General features: G+C 58.8%; 1 protein-coding gene across 4 annotated transcripts; it reads left to right on the forward strand.

Annotated features, from left to right (window-relative positions):
• Window positions 1-354: 354 nt before the first annotated feature.
• Window positions 355-11697, forward strand: LOC141501494 (uncharacterized). Of its 4 annotated transcripts, none has more exons than XR_012472254.1 (8): window positions 355-2000; window positions 3126-3319; window positions 6221-6332; window positions 7665-7803; window positions 7934-7988; window positions 8665-8975; window positions 9675-9785; window positions 10152-10242. XR_012472254.1 is itself a non-coding variant. In XM_074205482.1 (8 exons), exons 1-8 carry the CDS (start codon window positions 1091-1093, stop codon window positions 10377-10379), a joined length of 2007 nt encoding a protein of 668 aa, XP_074061583.1. In that variant the 5' UTR covers window positions 361-1090; the 3' UTR covers window positions 10380-11697. The 4 variants fall into 4 exon arrangements, 2 of the variants coding, with proteins under 2 accessions (XP_074061584.1, XP_074061583.1); XR_012472255.1 differs by lacking the exon at window positions 10152-10242 and adding an exon at window positions 9070-9205 and having other exon boundaries at window positions 8665-8922; window positions 9675-9759; XM_074205482.1 differs by having other exon boundaries at window positions 361-2000; window positions 8665-8922; window positions 10152-11697.
• The last annotated feature ends 458 nt before the right edge of the window (window positions 11698-12155 follow it).

A 12155-nucleotide genomic window follows, 5' to 3' on the forward strand; every position in this document is an offset into this window, starting at 1 on the left:
CCGCCGCCGTGTCCCGCCCCTCGCAGGCGCGCCGCCGCCGTGCCATGTCCCCCCTCACAGGCGCGCCGCCGCCTTGTTTCCCCCCCCCGCGCAGGCGCGCCGCCGCCATGTTCCCCCCCGCGCAGGCGCGCCGCCGCCTTGTTTCCCTCCGCGCAGGCGCGCCGACGCCCGGCCGCCCCGAGCCGGGACCAGGGAGCGGCTGCAAACACCCAGCCCCAAGGAAAGCGGAGCGGCCTCCGGGGCCGCCGCACCCCCGGGCCGGGCCGCGGGCCTCCGAGGAGCCGGCGGGCTCCCGGCCTGGCGCGTCCGGCACGGCCACGTCCCCAAGACCAGGGCCGGGGGAGGGCGGGGCCCGGGCACGCGGGGAGGAGGGTGCAGCAGGGCCGCCCTGGGGCCGGTATTAGAGACGGATCCGAGATCTCCGTAGTTCGGGTTCAAAGGTCTGTTTGTGCAGCACTTCCCGGCCGCCTGCCTCAGTTTCCCCCGTGAAATGGGGGCAGCCGGGTGGCGCAGATAGAGCCCGGCCCCGGAGGCCCCGAGTTCAGATCCAGCCCCAGACACTTAATGGCCTAGCTGGGCGGCCCTGGGCCGGCCGCCTCACCGACTGCCTTGCCAAAACCTAGAAACCCCGCTGTGGCGGTCCCACAGGGGCAGAGGAGGAAACGGCCGCGGCCACTGGGCCCGGGGGCACCTCGGCTTTTCTTTTGTAGGTTTTCGCGAGGCAGTGGGGCCCAGGGGCGTGCCCAAGGTCATTCTCAGGTGCCCGGAGCCTCCTGAGTCCGGCCGCAGCTCTAGCCGCCCCGACCAAAGGCGGCCACTTGACTTTTGAATGAAGTGGGCTGAAGGGAGGCAGAATGGCCCCAAGCCCCGGGCTCAGGCCCAGACCACCCGAAGCCCGGGGTCCCGGCTGCGAGGGGCGCCAGGCGCCCACCGCACCTGCCTCCGCCAGCTAACGCTCCCTAGGGGGTGGGAGGGGGCCTTCCCACCTGGGGTACACACCCCCCAGTCACCCATGGGTTGGCTACCCCCCCCCCGTCTGCCCAGGTGGTGTGTTGGGGTGAGACTCCAGGAAAGGGGGCGCCCGGGCTGAATGCGCCCCCCCCTGAGCACCCCGCAGACTGGGCCATCGGCAAGTGCTTTGCCCCCGATCAGAGTTCAAGTGCTCCCCTCCCCTCCTCGGCTGGGACCTGGGAGGAGACGCTCCTGCCGAGGCTGGGGGGCGCGGGGGGCGCGGCCCGAGCCCAGCCTGGAGTCTTCCAGAATTAAACCTGGCCTCGGGCCCCGCAGCGCGGCCTCGGGCGTTTGCCTCAGTTTCCTCATCTGTCAGGTGCGCTGGAGGAGGCAGAGGCCAGCCGCCGCAGCCCGGGGTCAGCACGAGCCGGACAGAGGGACCACGGCCAAGCCGGGCCGAACCCCCAGGCCTCCGCCAGCTCTGAGACCCTCGCAGTTCTCTCCTTTGGCCAGGCAGCGCCGGCCCCGGCGTCCGGAGGCCCCGGGTTCGAATCCGGCCTCGACACGCCCCAACGGCCCGGCTGGGTGGCCTCGGGCGAGTCACCCGACCCCATCAGAGACAGGAGAGGGGTCTCGGGGCAGCGCGGCCCCGGCCCCGAGCCGCCCCTGCCCGCGCCCCTGCCCGCCGGAGCAGACTCCGGCCCGGGGCCGGGCCTTCGCCGGAGCCCGCGGCCGCCTCTTGGCCCACGCTCCCTTACGCCGGCCGCCGGCCCCGCCCCTCCGGCCCCGCCCCGGTGTCCCCGGGAATAGGATCCGGGCTGCCCCCGCGGCGGCGCCTGCCGCAGCCATGGCCGGGGCCGCGGGGCCGCCCCAGGGGCCCGAGGAGGAGGAGGAGGGGCCGGCGGCGGCCACCGCGCCCGACCCGGGCCCCGGCGGGAACAAGTTCGCCGACATCCGGCGCCTGCTGGCCGAGGGCGCCTTCCCGCCCGCGTTCGGCTCCATCAGGCGCAAGAACCTGAAGCGCTACGCGCAGAAGTTCGTGCTCGAGGGTGAGCGCGCCCCCGCCCGCCCCGCGCAGGCGCGCTGGTGGTCCACGCCGGCCAGGCCCGCCCCTCCCCCGCGCCGGCCCGCCCCCTCCCCTCCCCCGCGCCGGCCCTCCCCGCCCCTCCCCCGCGCTGGCCCGCCCCCTCCCCTCCCCCGCGCAGGCCCGCCCCCTCCCCTCCCCCGCGCCGGCCATCCCCGCCCCTCCCCCGCGCTGGCCCGGCCCGCCCCTCCCCCGTGCCGGCCCGCCCCCTCCCCTCCCCCGCGCAGGCCCGCCCCCTCCCCTCCCCTTCCCCGCGCAGGCCCGCCCCTCCCCCGCGCCGGCCCGCCCCTCCCCTCCCCCGCGCCGGCCCGCCCCTCCCCTCCCCCGCGCAGGCCCGCCCCCTCCCCGCCCCTCCCCTCCCCGCGCAGGCGCGCTGGCGGCCCGCGCCGGCCCCGCCCCCAGCCTCGCCCCCTTCCAGCCTGCTCTCCCGCCTCTCAGGGCCCCTTGCCGCGAGTGGGGAGACTGAGGCAGCGACTCGCGCGGGGTCCTCAGCCCCGGACTGGCTCTAGAGGCCGGAGCTCTTGGCTGCCCCCCGCCCCGGGCTGCCTGCCTCAGTGTCCCCACCTGTCCAGTGGGGTGAGAGCGCCCCCCCTCCTTCAGACCCCCCCGCCCCCTTTCCCCGCGTGGGCTCCCTCCCCTCACCCACGGGGGCCGCAGGCGATGGGCTCAGGGCTGCGGGGGCTCCCGGGGCCCCCAGCAAGGGGCGAGGGCGGGAAAGGCCGCGACAGGGGCTTGGGCGCTGGCAAAGGGGCGCCGGCGATGCTGGCATGGGGGCCCTTCCAGAGGGCACTCGGAAAAGGGGGCGCGGGCTCCTGAGAGCAGACGTGGGAGGGAGGGCTGGACGTGGCCGTGGGCGGGCGTGGCCGTGGGCGGGCGAGGGAGCGGCGGGCGTGGCCGTGGGCGGGCGTGGCCGTGGGCAGGCGCGGCCGTGGGCGGGCGTGGCCGTGGGCGGGCGCGGCCGTGGGCGCGATGAGATCTGGCCTCCGGGGAGACCTGTCTTGGGGGCTCCGTCCCCAGCCGCCGTGGCTGTCTCTCATGCCCCCTGGGAGGCGGGTCAGCTCCCACCTGCCCAACTCCACCTTTTCCCAAGGGGGCCGCCTGTATTACGTGGGTCTGAAGAGAGAGGAGAAGAGGGAGGTGGTGGTGGACCCTGAGAGGCGGCGGCAGGTGTTCTTAGAAAGTCACCTGACGGAGGCCGGCCCCCACCTGGGCCAGAAGAAGACGGTGCATGGGATCCAGGGTCGATACTACTGGCTGGGGATCGTCAAGGACGTGGTGGACTGGGTAAGGGCCAAGGGGAGGGCTCCGGGGTCAGAGCTGGTGAAGGGAGCCCGGGGGGGTGGGGAGGACAGGATCGGCTTAGGAGAGATGGCGCGGCACAGGAGGATCATGACGAGAGGCGTAGAGGCAAGAGTTGGAGGGGATAGGCTCTCCACACCAGCCAGACCTTTGCTTTCCTGTACCCCAAGCTCTTGCATGAGCTGTTGGGGACACACAAATGGAACAATCCCTCTTCCCAAGAGAGGGCATTCTGATGGGAGAGAGTGCGGGGGCACATCTAAGCATAGAGAGAAGAGATGAGGTATTTCTGGAAGGAGGCCCCCAGCCACTAAGCTTAGGGATCCAGAATACAGCTCTCTCCATCTCTCCTCCGCCTGTCAGCTCCTTCATCCTTGTCATAGCACCACCCGTTTGCTGCCCCCATAGAATGTGGGTGTCCCCAAGGCTCCATGCAAGCCCACACTTCCTCGACTCAGCAGTCCCCTTGTTTTGCCAGGCCCCAATATCACCTCTGCACAAACAGTCCCCTAACTCTCCCCTCTCTTCTGAGTTCGAGTCCTTCATCTCCCAGTTCTGCCCAGATATCTCAGCCTGGATATCTCCGTTGAGACCACTCTCCAGCGCCGTTCCTCATCCTTCTCTCTCCCCCACCAGATCTTGTCTATCCCCAGTCCCCAAGGGGCAGAATCTGGGGGGCCACCTTGACACCCTTTCCTTTCCTTGAGCCCCAGAGCCAATCAGTTATCAGATGGTATCCTTCCTCCTCAAGTTACCTCTCTGCTCTTAGCTCCTTCAGACCTCTGCTACTTGCTGTAGTGATGGACCCTGAGAGATGGCGGCAGGTGTTCTTAGAAAGTCACTCGACGGAGGCAGGCCCCCACCTGGGTCAAAGAAGATGGTGCACCAGATCCAGAGTCATTCCCATCAGAATCACCCCTACTGGGGGCTCCCTGGCCCCACTCAGCCCCCTGTCTAATCGACCTTCACACCAAATCAGTGGAGCGGTCCCCAAGCCTTCTAACCATGGCATTATTTTTACTCCCCTTTGTACACTCTGTAGCTATTGGCTGTTCCCAACACTAGACTTCACTCTTGTGTCTTCTTGTGTTTGCACAGGTCGACTATGGTCCCCTAAAGCCACTCCCTTCCCTTTGCCAGTTTTCAGAAGCCCCAGCGTTTTTCAAGCCCACCCCCCCCCCAAGCCGGGTCTGCTTTCTCCCCTTCATTAAATGGAACTGCTCGTTAAGGAGAGGGGCTGTCTCAGCCTCAGCTGCAGGATCAGTCTAACCCCCCTCATGTTACAAGAGGCCTAGTGAGGGTAAGGACCTGTGTAAGGTCACACAGCTAGTAAGACAAAGCCAGGGCTGCATCCTGACCTCCGACTCCCAGTCACAGGGCGATTTTTTTCTATTGATCCAGATTTGTTTATTTTTACGTACCCAGCATTATACCCTGCAAGGAACACCCCCAAACCCCACCAACTCATTTGATACATACATACTGTGTATCAAGCTGTGTTAAGTGGTTTAAAAATTCTCCTTTTGGTCCTCATAACAGTACTGGGAGCCGAAGGCTCTTATTAGCCCCATTTTTGCAGATAAGGAACTAAGGCAGCCACTGAGGCTTTGAACCCAGGTCTTCCTGATTCTGGGATTAGGGCTTTCTCCTCTGCCCCAGCCAGTGCATAATGACTGGTAGTTGAATACCTCTCTCTCTCTCTCTCTCTCTCTCTCTCTCTCTCTCTCTCTCTTTTACTCTCCCTCTCTCTCCATATTTATATATATATATACATATATATATATATTATATATATATATATGTACATATAATCTTCCCCCTTCTCTCTGTCTCCCTCCCTCTCCTCCCACTCTGCCTACATTTTTCTCTCACTCATGTTTTTGTAGCACAGGACAGGGGAGGGAGCCTTCAGGGAAGGATCTGAGGCCATGCAAGCTTCATATCCTGGGACCCAGCCTCCCTCCTTCCACAGTCTTAATCTGCTCGGGGCTCCATGAGCAGCCAGAGTGTCTCCCTGTCCAGTGACTGAGTGCTCACTATCTCTGTCCCAGCATGTGCTCCCCAGCCCTGCACCTCCCAGCGCAGAGCCCTCCAGGCAGCCCCAAGCCTGGGGCTAGTCACTTGGGAGCAGCAGAGTCTGAGGAACATCAGCATCCTCCCTGCTGCGTCTGTAGCCTGGGAATGCACAGGTCTCTCTCCTGCTCCTCCACCCCCACCTGGTGTTGTCTTCTTGAGGACAGAACCTGCCTAACTATTTGCATCTGTGTTCCCAGCTTGTCCTTGGCCCAGGGGGATCAGCAAGTGCTTTCTCATTCATTCATTCACTCTTATAAACAAGGGCTCTGAAACCTTTACGACCTTGGAGGACCCCCCCCCCAGCCTCAGTTTCCTACCATGTAAAATAAGGGGGCTGGCCCAGAGCTATGTTCCTATGCCATCTCTGGACCAGCTCCAGACCCAGGATCTTCGGTGCCCAAGGAGCTCCTGCCTAGGCTCAGAACCTCTTTGAGGTCGTGCTCCTGATCTCTTCATCTCTCTCTTATAGGAGAGGATGCTGAACCTCAGGGAGGGCATGCATTTTACCCAGGTCCCAGCCAGGAAGGTCAGAAGCTGGATTTGGGACCTCCCAGCATCAGACTGCCTTCCACCCCCATCCCTCACTGTCCCGGGCCTCAGTTTCCTACTCTGTAAAAGGAAGGCATTAGCCGAAGGTCCCTGCTGGCATCTCAGCAGAGGGTTCAGTTAAACACAACGTGTTGAGCAGATAAGTAGAAGAGCACGACATGACCCCCCCCAGACTCCCTGTGGCTCACAGTCTTGGGGAGACGGTACATGAACACAGGACAAGACATGTGTGATACTCTACGAGGGTTTTTGTTTTCTCAGATCAAGATGTGCCCGACATGCCAGAATGCAGAGCACACCAAGAACATGGTCAGGAAGGTCAGGCCGGTGAAGGCGGAGGCCCCCTGGGAAATCCTCGGCCTGGAGCTCCACGGTGAGTACAGGGGCAGCCTCGGGAGCTCCTGCCCCTGGGCTGGCCTTGTCCAGAGGGAGGCCTTGGGGTACACTAAGGGTCCATCCAGCCCGGCCCAACACAGGGCTCATCCCTGAATGTCTGGGGCCTGGCCTAGGCTCTGCTTCTGCTGCTTGTATATCTGGCCAGGGAGGAGGTCCAGCCTTGCAGCTCTCCCTGGGCTTCCTCCTCACTCACCCACCTGTGTGACCAGGTCTTATTGGTTCTCCCTTCACTCTGTCTTCTCCTCTGTCCTCTCCCCCCGCCCCCTGGTATCCTCTGTCCATCCTCCACACAGCTGCCAGAGCAATATTCCCAGAGCACAGTCTGGCCCCTCACCTGGGTCTCAGCAGTCTGGGATGGCTTCCTAAGGCTCTGTCTGTCTGACATGGAGAGGGCTGCCTCCTGACTTCCAGAATCATTTCATGGTGCTGCTCTTCCAATTCACCAGGGATGACAAACTCAAAGAGAGCAGGTCTCCAGGGGCCCCAGATTGACTTAGAAAATAGATTATATATGGGGGGCCATCACTTGGGGGGTTATGATCTATGACTGTGTGGAAACACTGTTGTGTGTAAGAAATGATGGGCAGGATGGCTTCAGAAAAAGCCTGGGAGACTTCTGTGAACTGATGCAAAGTGAAGTGAGTAGAACCAGAGCCCCCCTTTATGGCACTGTAATGGTGGTCGACCGTGAATGACTTAGGCGTTCTCAACGATACAGCTATTCAAGACAATTCCAAAGACTCCTGATGAAATGCCATCTACCTCAAGGAAAGAATTAAAGGAGTCTGAATGCAGATCAAAGCCTACTGTTTTTCACTTTTCTTTAATTTTTTTTGACTTTTTTTGGTCTCCGTTTTCTCTCACAAAAGATGTTTGCATCATTGCCCACATATATCTCATATCAAATTGCTTACTGTCTTGGGGGAGGAGGGAATGGGAGAGGACGAGGGAGAGAATTTGGAACTCAAATTTTTAAAAATGAATGTTAAAAATTATTTTTACATGGAATTGGGAAAAATAAAATATTCAAAAAAGAAAACCACAAATTAACATTATATTGTATTTTTATTAATTTTGTTAAATATTTTCTCAATTATATTTTAATTGATTTGTAGGCCTCATTCAGAAATTTGACAACTGCCATCCCCAGTATTTCCTCTTCCCCATGCCTAGAATGCTCCACACACCATCCTGGTCCTTTTTCCAGCCTCGGTTCCCCTTTCATTTTCATGCTGATCTTGGTGTCTTGAGGTCCTAGTGTGGAGTAGGCCCCTATTAAATGCTTGTTGAACTGAACCTCACTCTGCAGGACCGTTCCCAGAGACAGCCCGAGCTAACTCGCACATCCTGATAGTGACAGATTACTTCACCAAGTGGATTGAAGCCATCCCACTTCGGAAGAAGGATGCCCTCTCGGTGGCCAAGGCCCTGGCTGGCCTGTTCTACAGGTATCAGCATACTCCCTTGGGGGGCGGGGGGGAGTACATCTGCTCCTTCAAAAGCTCCTGAGTGGATGCCTTTAGGAAGTCACTCATCCTCCCTCCCTCCCATTGGATTTTTCTCTTCTCATTGGTACAGATTTGGTGCCTCCAAAAATATCTACTCCAGTCAGAACTGGGCTTTCTGTGAAGAGGTAAGTGAGAGAGTGCCCAGGATGAGCTGAGTATCCATGTCCACCTCCTGCAGTCCATCCTGACCCACTTTCCCCAGGTGTTAGTCGGCCTCTGCTGTCTCCATCCAGAGGCCTTGGGAAATTGCTCAATGTCAGGTGCTAGATTAGAACACCTCCTTGGGTCAGTTTTACAGGCAAAGCTACACTTGGTGTGCCCTCATCATCTTCAGTCTCCTTAATCCCATCCTGCCCCATCATCAACAGGGAAGGATCAGCATTGGCATATGACTGGGGGTAGAAAGTGTACCTGAGAAGGGGTCTGGCTGGATGGGGGAGACAAGAGGTGGAGGCCTCATTTTACCAGGCTTGGATGTGCCACTGGCCTCCAGAGAAGGTCAATGTGATGTACTGGAGCCAGAAGAGCAGGCTTAGAATCCCAGTCTTGCTCCTCTGCTCTCAGTGTGACCCAAGCGAGTCCCTCTGGGCCTTGCTGTGAAGCAGGCATCACGGCTTATGTGCCAGGCTTGTGGCCGTCTCACTCTCCTAGCAGGGATTGTCAGATGCCACAGCAGAAACAGCTTCTCATCTGTCAGAAGCAACCTAAACTTCACTGGGGCATCATTGAGCTATGCCCTGGAGAGGCTCTGGTGAGTGTGGCCGGCCCAGGGAACCTTCCCTTTGTCATGGGCCTGTACAGGTAAGCCGGCACCTGGGCGAGCGCTGGAGCATCTCCCAGACCCTGACGCCTTCTGCCGCCCCCGATCCCACGGGGCTGGATGAGGCGACTGCCAAGCTGCTGAAGGCAGCACTCCAGAGTGTGGTGAAGGAGAAGCAGGCCGACTGGGACGAGCATCTGGACCCTATGGTGTTCAGTTTCCGCACAACTGTCAGCTCCGTCACCAAACACACACCATTCTTCCTCATGTTTAATCGCCACGTCTGCTTGTCCTCTGAGGTACCTGAGAAGGAGTCTGGCCTGATGCTGGGGGGGAGACAACCAGCCCTAGGGTACGGGGACCCCATTTTGCAGCCTTCATTCCCACAGGACCACAAGTTCTTGAGTAACAACCACATCACTAGCGAGTGTCTTGTCCTCCTTAAGGTTTGCAAGCACTTCAGAGGCCATCTCCTATGGAAGTGAAGATGCAGAGGGGTCAGAGGGGTTGGGGGACTGTTGATTGAGAGCAGGAAGCTTCCTCAGATGCTGTCCTTTCCAACCCTGTCAGCTGATAAATGAGGTTGGTTAAGGGACTTGTCTAGGGTCATCTAGCACAGAAGTGTCAGAGATGGGGCTTGAACCCTGATATTTCTGACTCCAAGTTAGATATTCTGTATTGCCTCTGAGACTTTGTGTGTGTGTGTGTGTGTGTATGTGTGTGTATGGGTATGTGTGTGTATGGGTATGTGTGTGTATACATATGTGTGTGTATGGATGTGTGTGTATCTGTGTTTATGGCTGTGTGAGTCTGTATGGGTGTGACTGTATGTTTATCTGTCTGTATATGGGTGTGTCTGTGTTTATTGATTATGTCTGTGTGTGTTTGTGTGTGTGGCTGTGTCTATGGATGTCTGTGTCTGTCTATCGTGTGTGTGTGTGTGTGTGTGTGTGTGTGTGTGTGTGTGTGTGTGTCTACCCCCAACCCTGGCCCTGACAGGCTAGAAGTCTCAGCACCAGAGATGCTTACTGGATTGACTTGTGCCTTCCAGGCCGATTCTGGGAAGGACCCAAAGGAGGAGGGACCTGGCTCCTTGAAAACCGAGGGCCGACCCCCTTTCCCTGCTGCTGTCCCAGAGCAGCCAGGGGCTGTGAGGAAGCTTGTAAGTCCTATTGGCACTCCTTGAAATAGGTCCCTCTGCTTGGTTTAGCTTTGAGCCTTCTCTCCCAGCCTCCCTCCCTTCCCCTTCCCTTCCCCATCTCTCATTTGTTGGCTCCCTGAGGGCAGGTTCGGTCCATGTAGCTGGCTGGGACTGGGGGGGCACCCCCTCTCCCCCCCATTGTCTTTAGAATGAAAGACAGACACATTTTGCTTTGAGGAACAAGCTGATGATGTCTTTTATCCCCAACTAAGCATTGCTTGTTGTTCCTGGAAGAATGAAACAACCTTTTCTGGGGTTCTTGGGGGGAAGCCCTTGTTCTTTCCCTGCCCCAGCCAGCCCTTCTCAACTAGTCTTTCTCCTCCCCAGGTGATTGGTAACTCGGCTGCCTCAGGTAAGGGGGAGAGGAGAAACTTGAAGAGGAGAGGCAGGGGCCTCCCAGCCCTGGCCTTCAGTGTGGAGGACCCGGGCTTTGCAGACGGCCCCCTGAAGAAGCTCAAGAAGAGCCCCTTTGTGTCTTTTCAATTTGAGACCATTCTGCCTTCCGAGGAGCCCCCGGTGACTGAGGGAAAGCAGTCCCCTTCCGCTGAGCACTGATCGACTGACTCGATGCTACCGCTGCCACCCACGTTGACTTGATAACCGTTGCCCCGAGTCACGTGCTCTATTCCACACAACGGACCTGACACTGACCTCAGAGCTAGACCTGGGGGAGCCAGCCAAGGGGCCCAGCTCAGCAGCCTACAGCGGCTCACAGAAGGCTACCTGGCCTTGCGTTCCCTGGCAGGCCACTGGAGCCTCGCCGGACCCTGGAGCCCTGGTCTGGGTCTCACTCAGATGTGTCTGTGCTCCTCCCGTGGCAGGGACCACCAAGTCTCCAGCCATCCAAGGGGGCTGCCTGGAAGGCCTGGACTTTCATTGGCCAGAGTGGCTGAGCTCCCCTCAAAGTTCAGGTGCAGGAGAGGCAGATCAGGGCTCCTTTGGGCTGAATGATTACTCAAAGTTTGACCAGCACCTCCATTCTACATATGGACTGGAGAAGGACGGCATCTCCCTGGGAGGGCTCTCCTGGCTGCCCACTCAGAAGTCTCTGTTTGTTCTTTAAGATATGCTGTAAAAACTCAGGGACCTTGAGATGTGTTTGATGATGACCTCTAACCATGAGAGCCAGGGGGCCCTCGGAATGAGATCTCACCAGGGTTCATATGAAAAGGAGTTTGCTTTTGGTAGTAATTCATTCACTCTCAGATGGGGGGGGGGAGGCCCAGCTCAAGAGACGGAGTGAAAAGTTGCCAAAGATGATTCTGAACCACAGGATGGATGACTTTGAGGTCATCTGATCCAAATCCCTCGTCCTCTCGAGAGACCCCCCCCCCCCCAAGGTCTCAGAGGAAGCAAGTTGTTGGGAGTGAGGTCTGAAAAGAATGGGACGGTTGAGGAGCCATAAATGGGGATGGCAGCATCTGTTTTAGAGCCAGGAAAGACCATGGAGGAGACAAGGTGCAAATTACTGCTCAGACAAGTTCAAGCCAGGATGATTATAGAGGTGATCAGAGGAGAGGCCCTCACATTAAGGGGGTTCAGGAAAGGCTTCTTTCTTGCCTTGGAACTTAGGTGGGATTTTGGGGGGTCTTGAAGGGAAGCCAGGGGGCAGAGATGAGGAGGGAGAGCTTTCCAGGTATGGGGGGGTCACTAAGAGTTGGAGAGGGTTGGGGATTTTCCCCAGGTTACCCAGGGGGTAGCAATTAGGATGCCAGTCCCAGTCCTCTGACCCCAGTTGGATTGCCTTGGCTCCCTGGAGCTTTGGGGCTGAGACAAAGGTCAGCCCTCAACCCCCGGATGAAGGCTGGACCAGCCTCTTGGGACCATCATGACCTCGTGTAAAAATTCTCCCATATATAAAAATCAGATTGAACTCTGGTTCCTTGTCATTTTTAGCCCTCGCCCATGCCATCTTTCCCTTTTGCTGCAGGCTGGATCAGAGCTGCAAAGGAGGAAACATTTTCAAACTCCTTTATAAATAAATGGTCTTAGAAAAAAATGATCTTCGGGTTGCAAAAATCAATGTAAAAGATTGTTAGCAGAAATTGTCGGGTTTGGGTTTTTGGAGGGTGGGGGAGGGTAGAAAGGACTTCGATTTGACTGATGGTGCTCTGCCTTCCCTCCCCACTCCCAGTCCCTTGCCCACAGCCTGTGTCAGCAGAGCCCAGATTTAGCTGACCAGAGAAGAGAGTTCTTTTCCGGGCTTGACCCTAAAAGCCCTGCCCGTTGGGAGCTCCAGCCAGATGGCCAGGCTGAGGACCTGCGTTCGGCCAAACGTATACCTGCTTGGGATGTGCTCAGCCCCGGGCCGGTCCCCATCACGGGTCTCTG

This window comes from Macrotis lagotis, chromosome X (assembly GCF_037893015.1).
Source record: "Macrotis lagotis isolate mMagLag1 chromosome X, bilby.v1.9.chrom.fasta, whole genome shotgun sequence".
In the NCBI taxonomy this organism is placed as follows: Eukaryota; Metazoa; Chordata; class Mammalia; order Peramelemorphia; family Peramelidae; genus Macrotis; species Macrotis lagotis.

Excerpts from the sequence above, each read along its gene's own strand:
- LOC141501494 (XM_074205482.1), top strand. The coding sequence starts at position 1,091 with ATGCGCCCCCCCCTGAGCACCCCGCAGACTGGGCCATCGGCAAGTGCT. Across the intron at positions 2,001-3,125 it reads GCAGAAGTTCGTGCTCGAGG|GGGGCCGCCTGTATTACGTG; the intron begins GTGAGCGCGCCC and ends CCTTTTCCCAAG. Across the intron at positions 8,923-9,674 it reads ACGTCTGCTTGTCCTCTGAG|GCCGATTCTGGGAAGGACCC; the intron begins GTACCTGAGAAG and ends TGTGCCTTCCAG.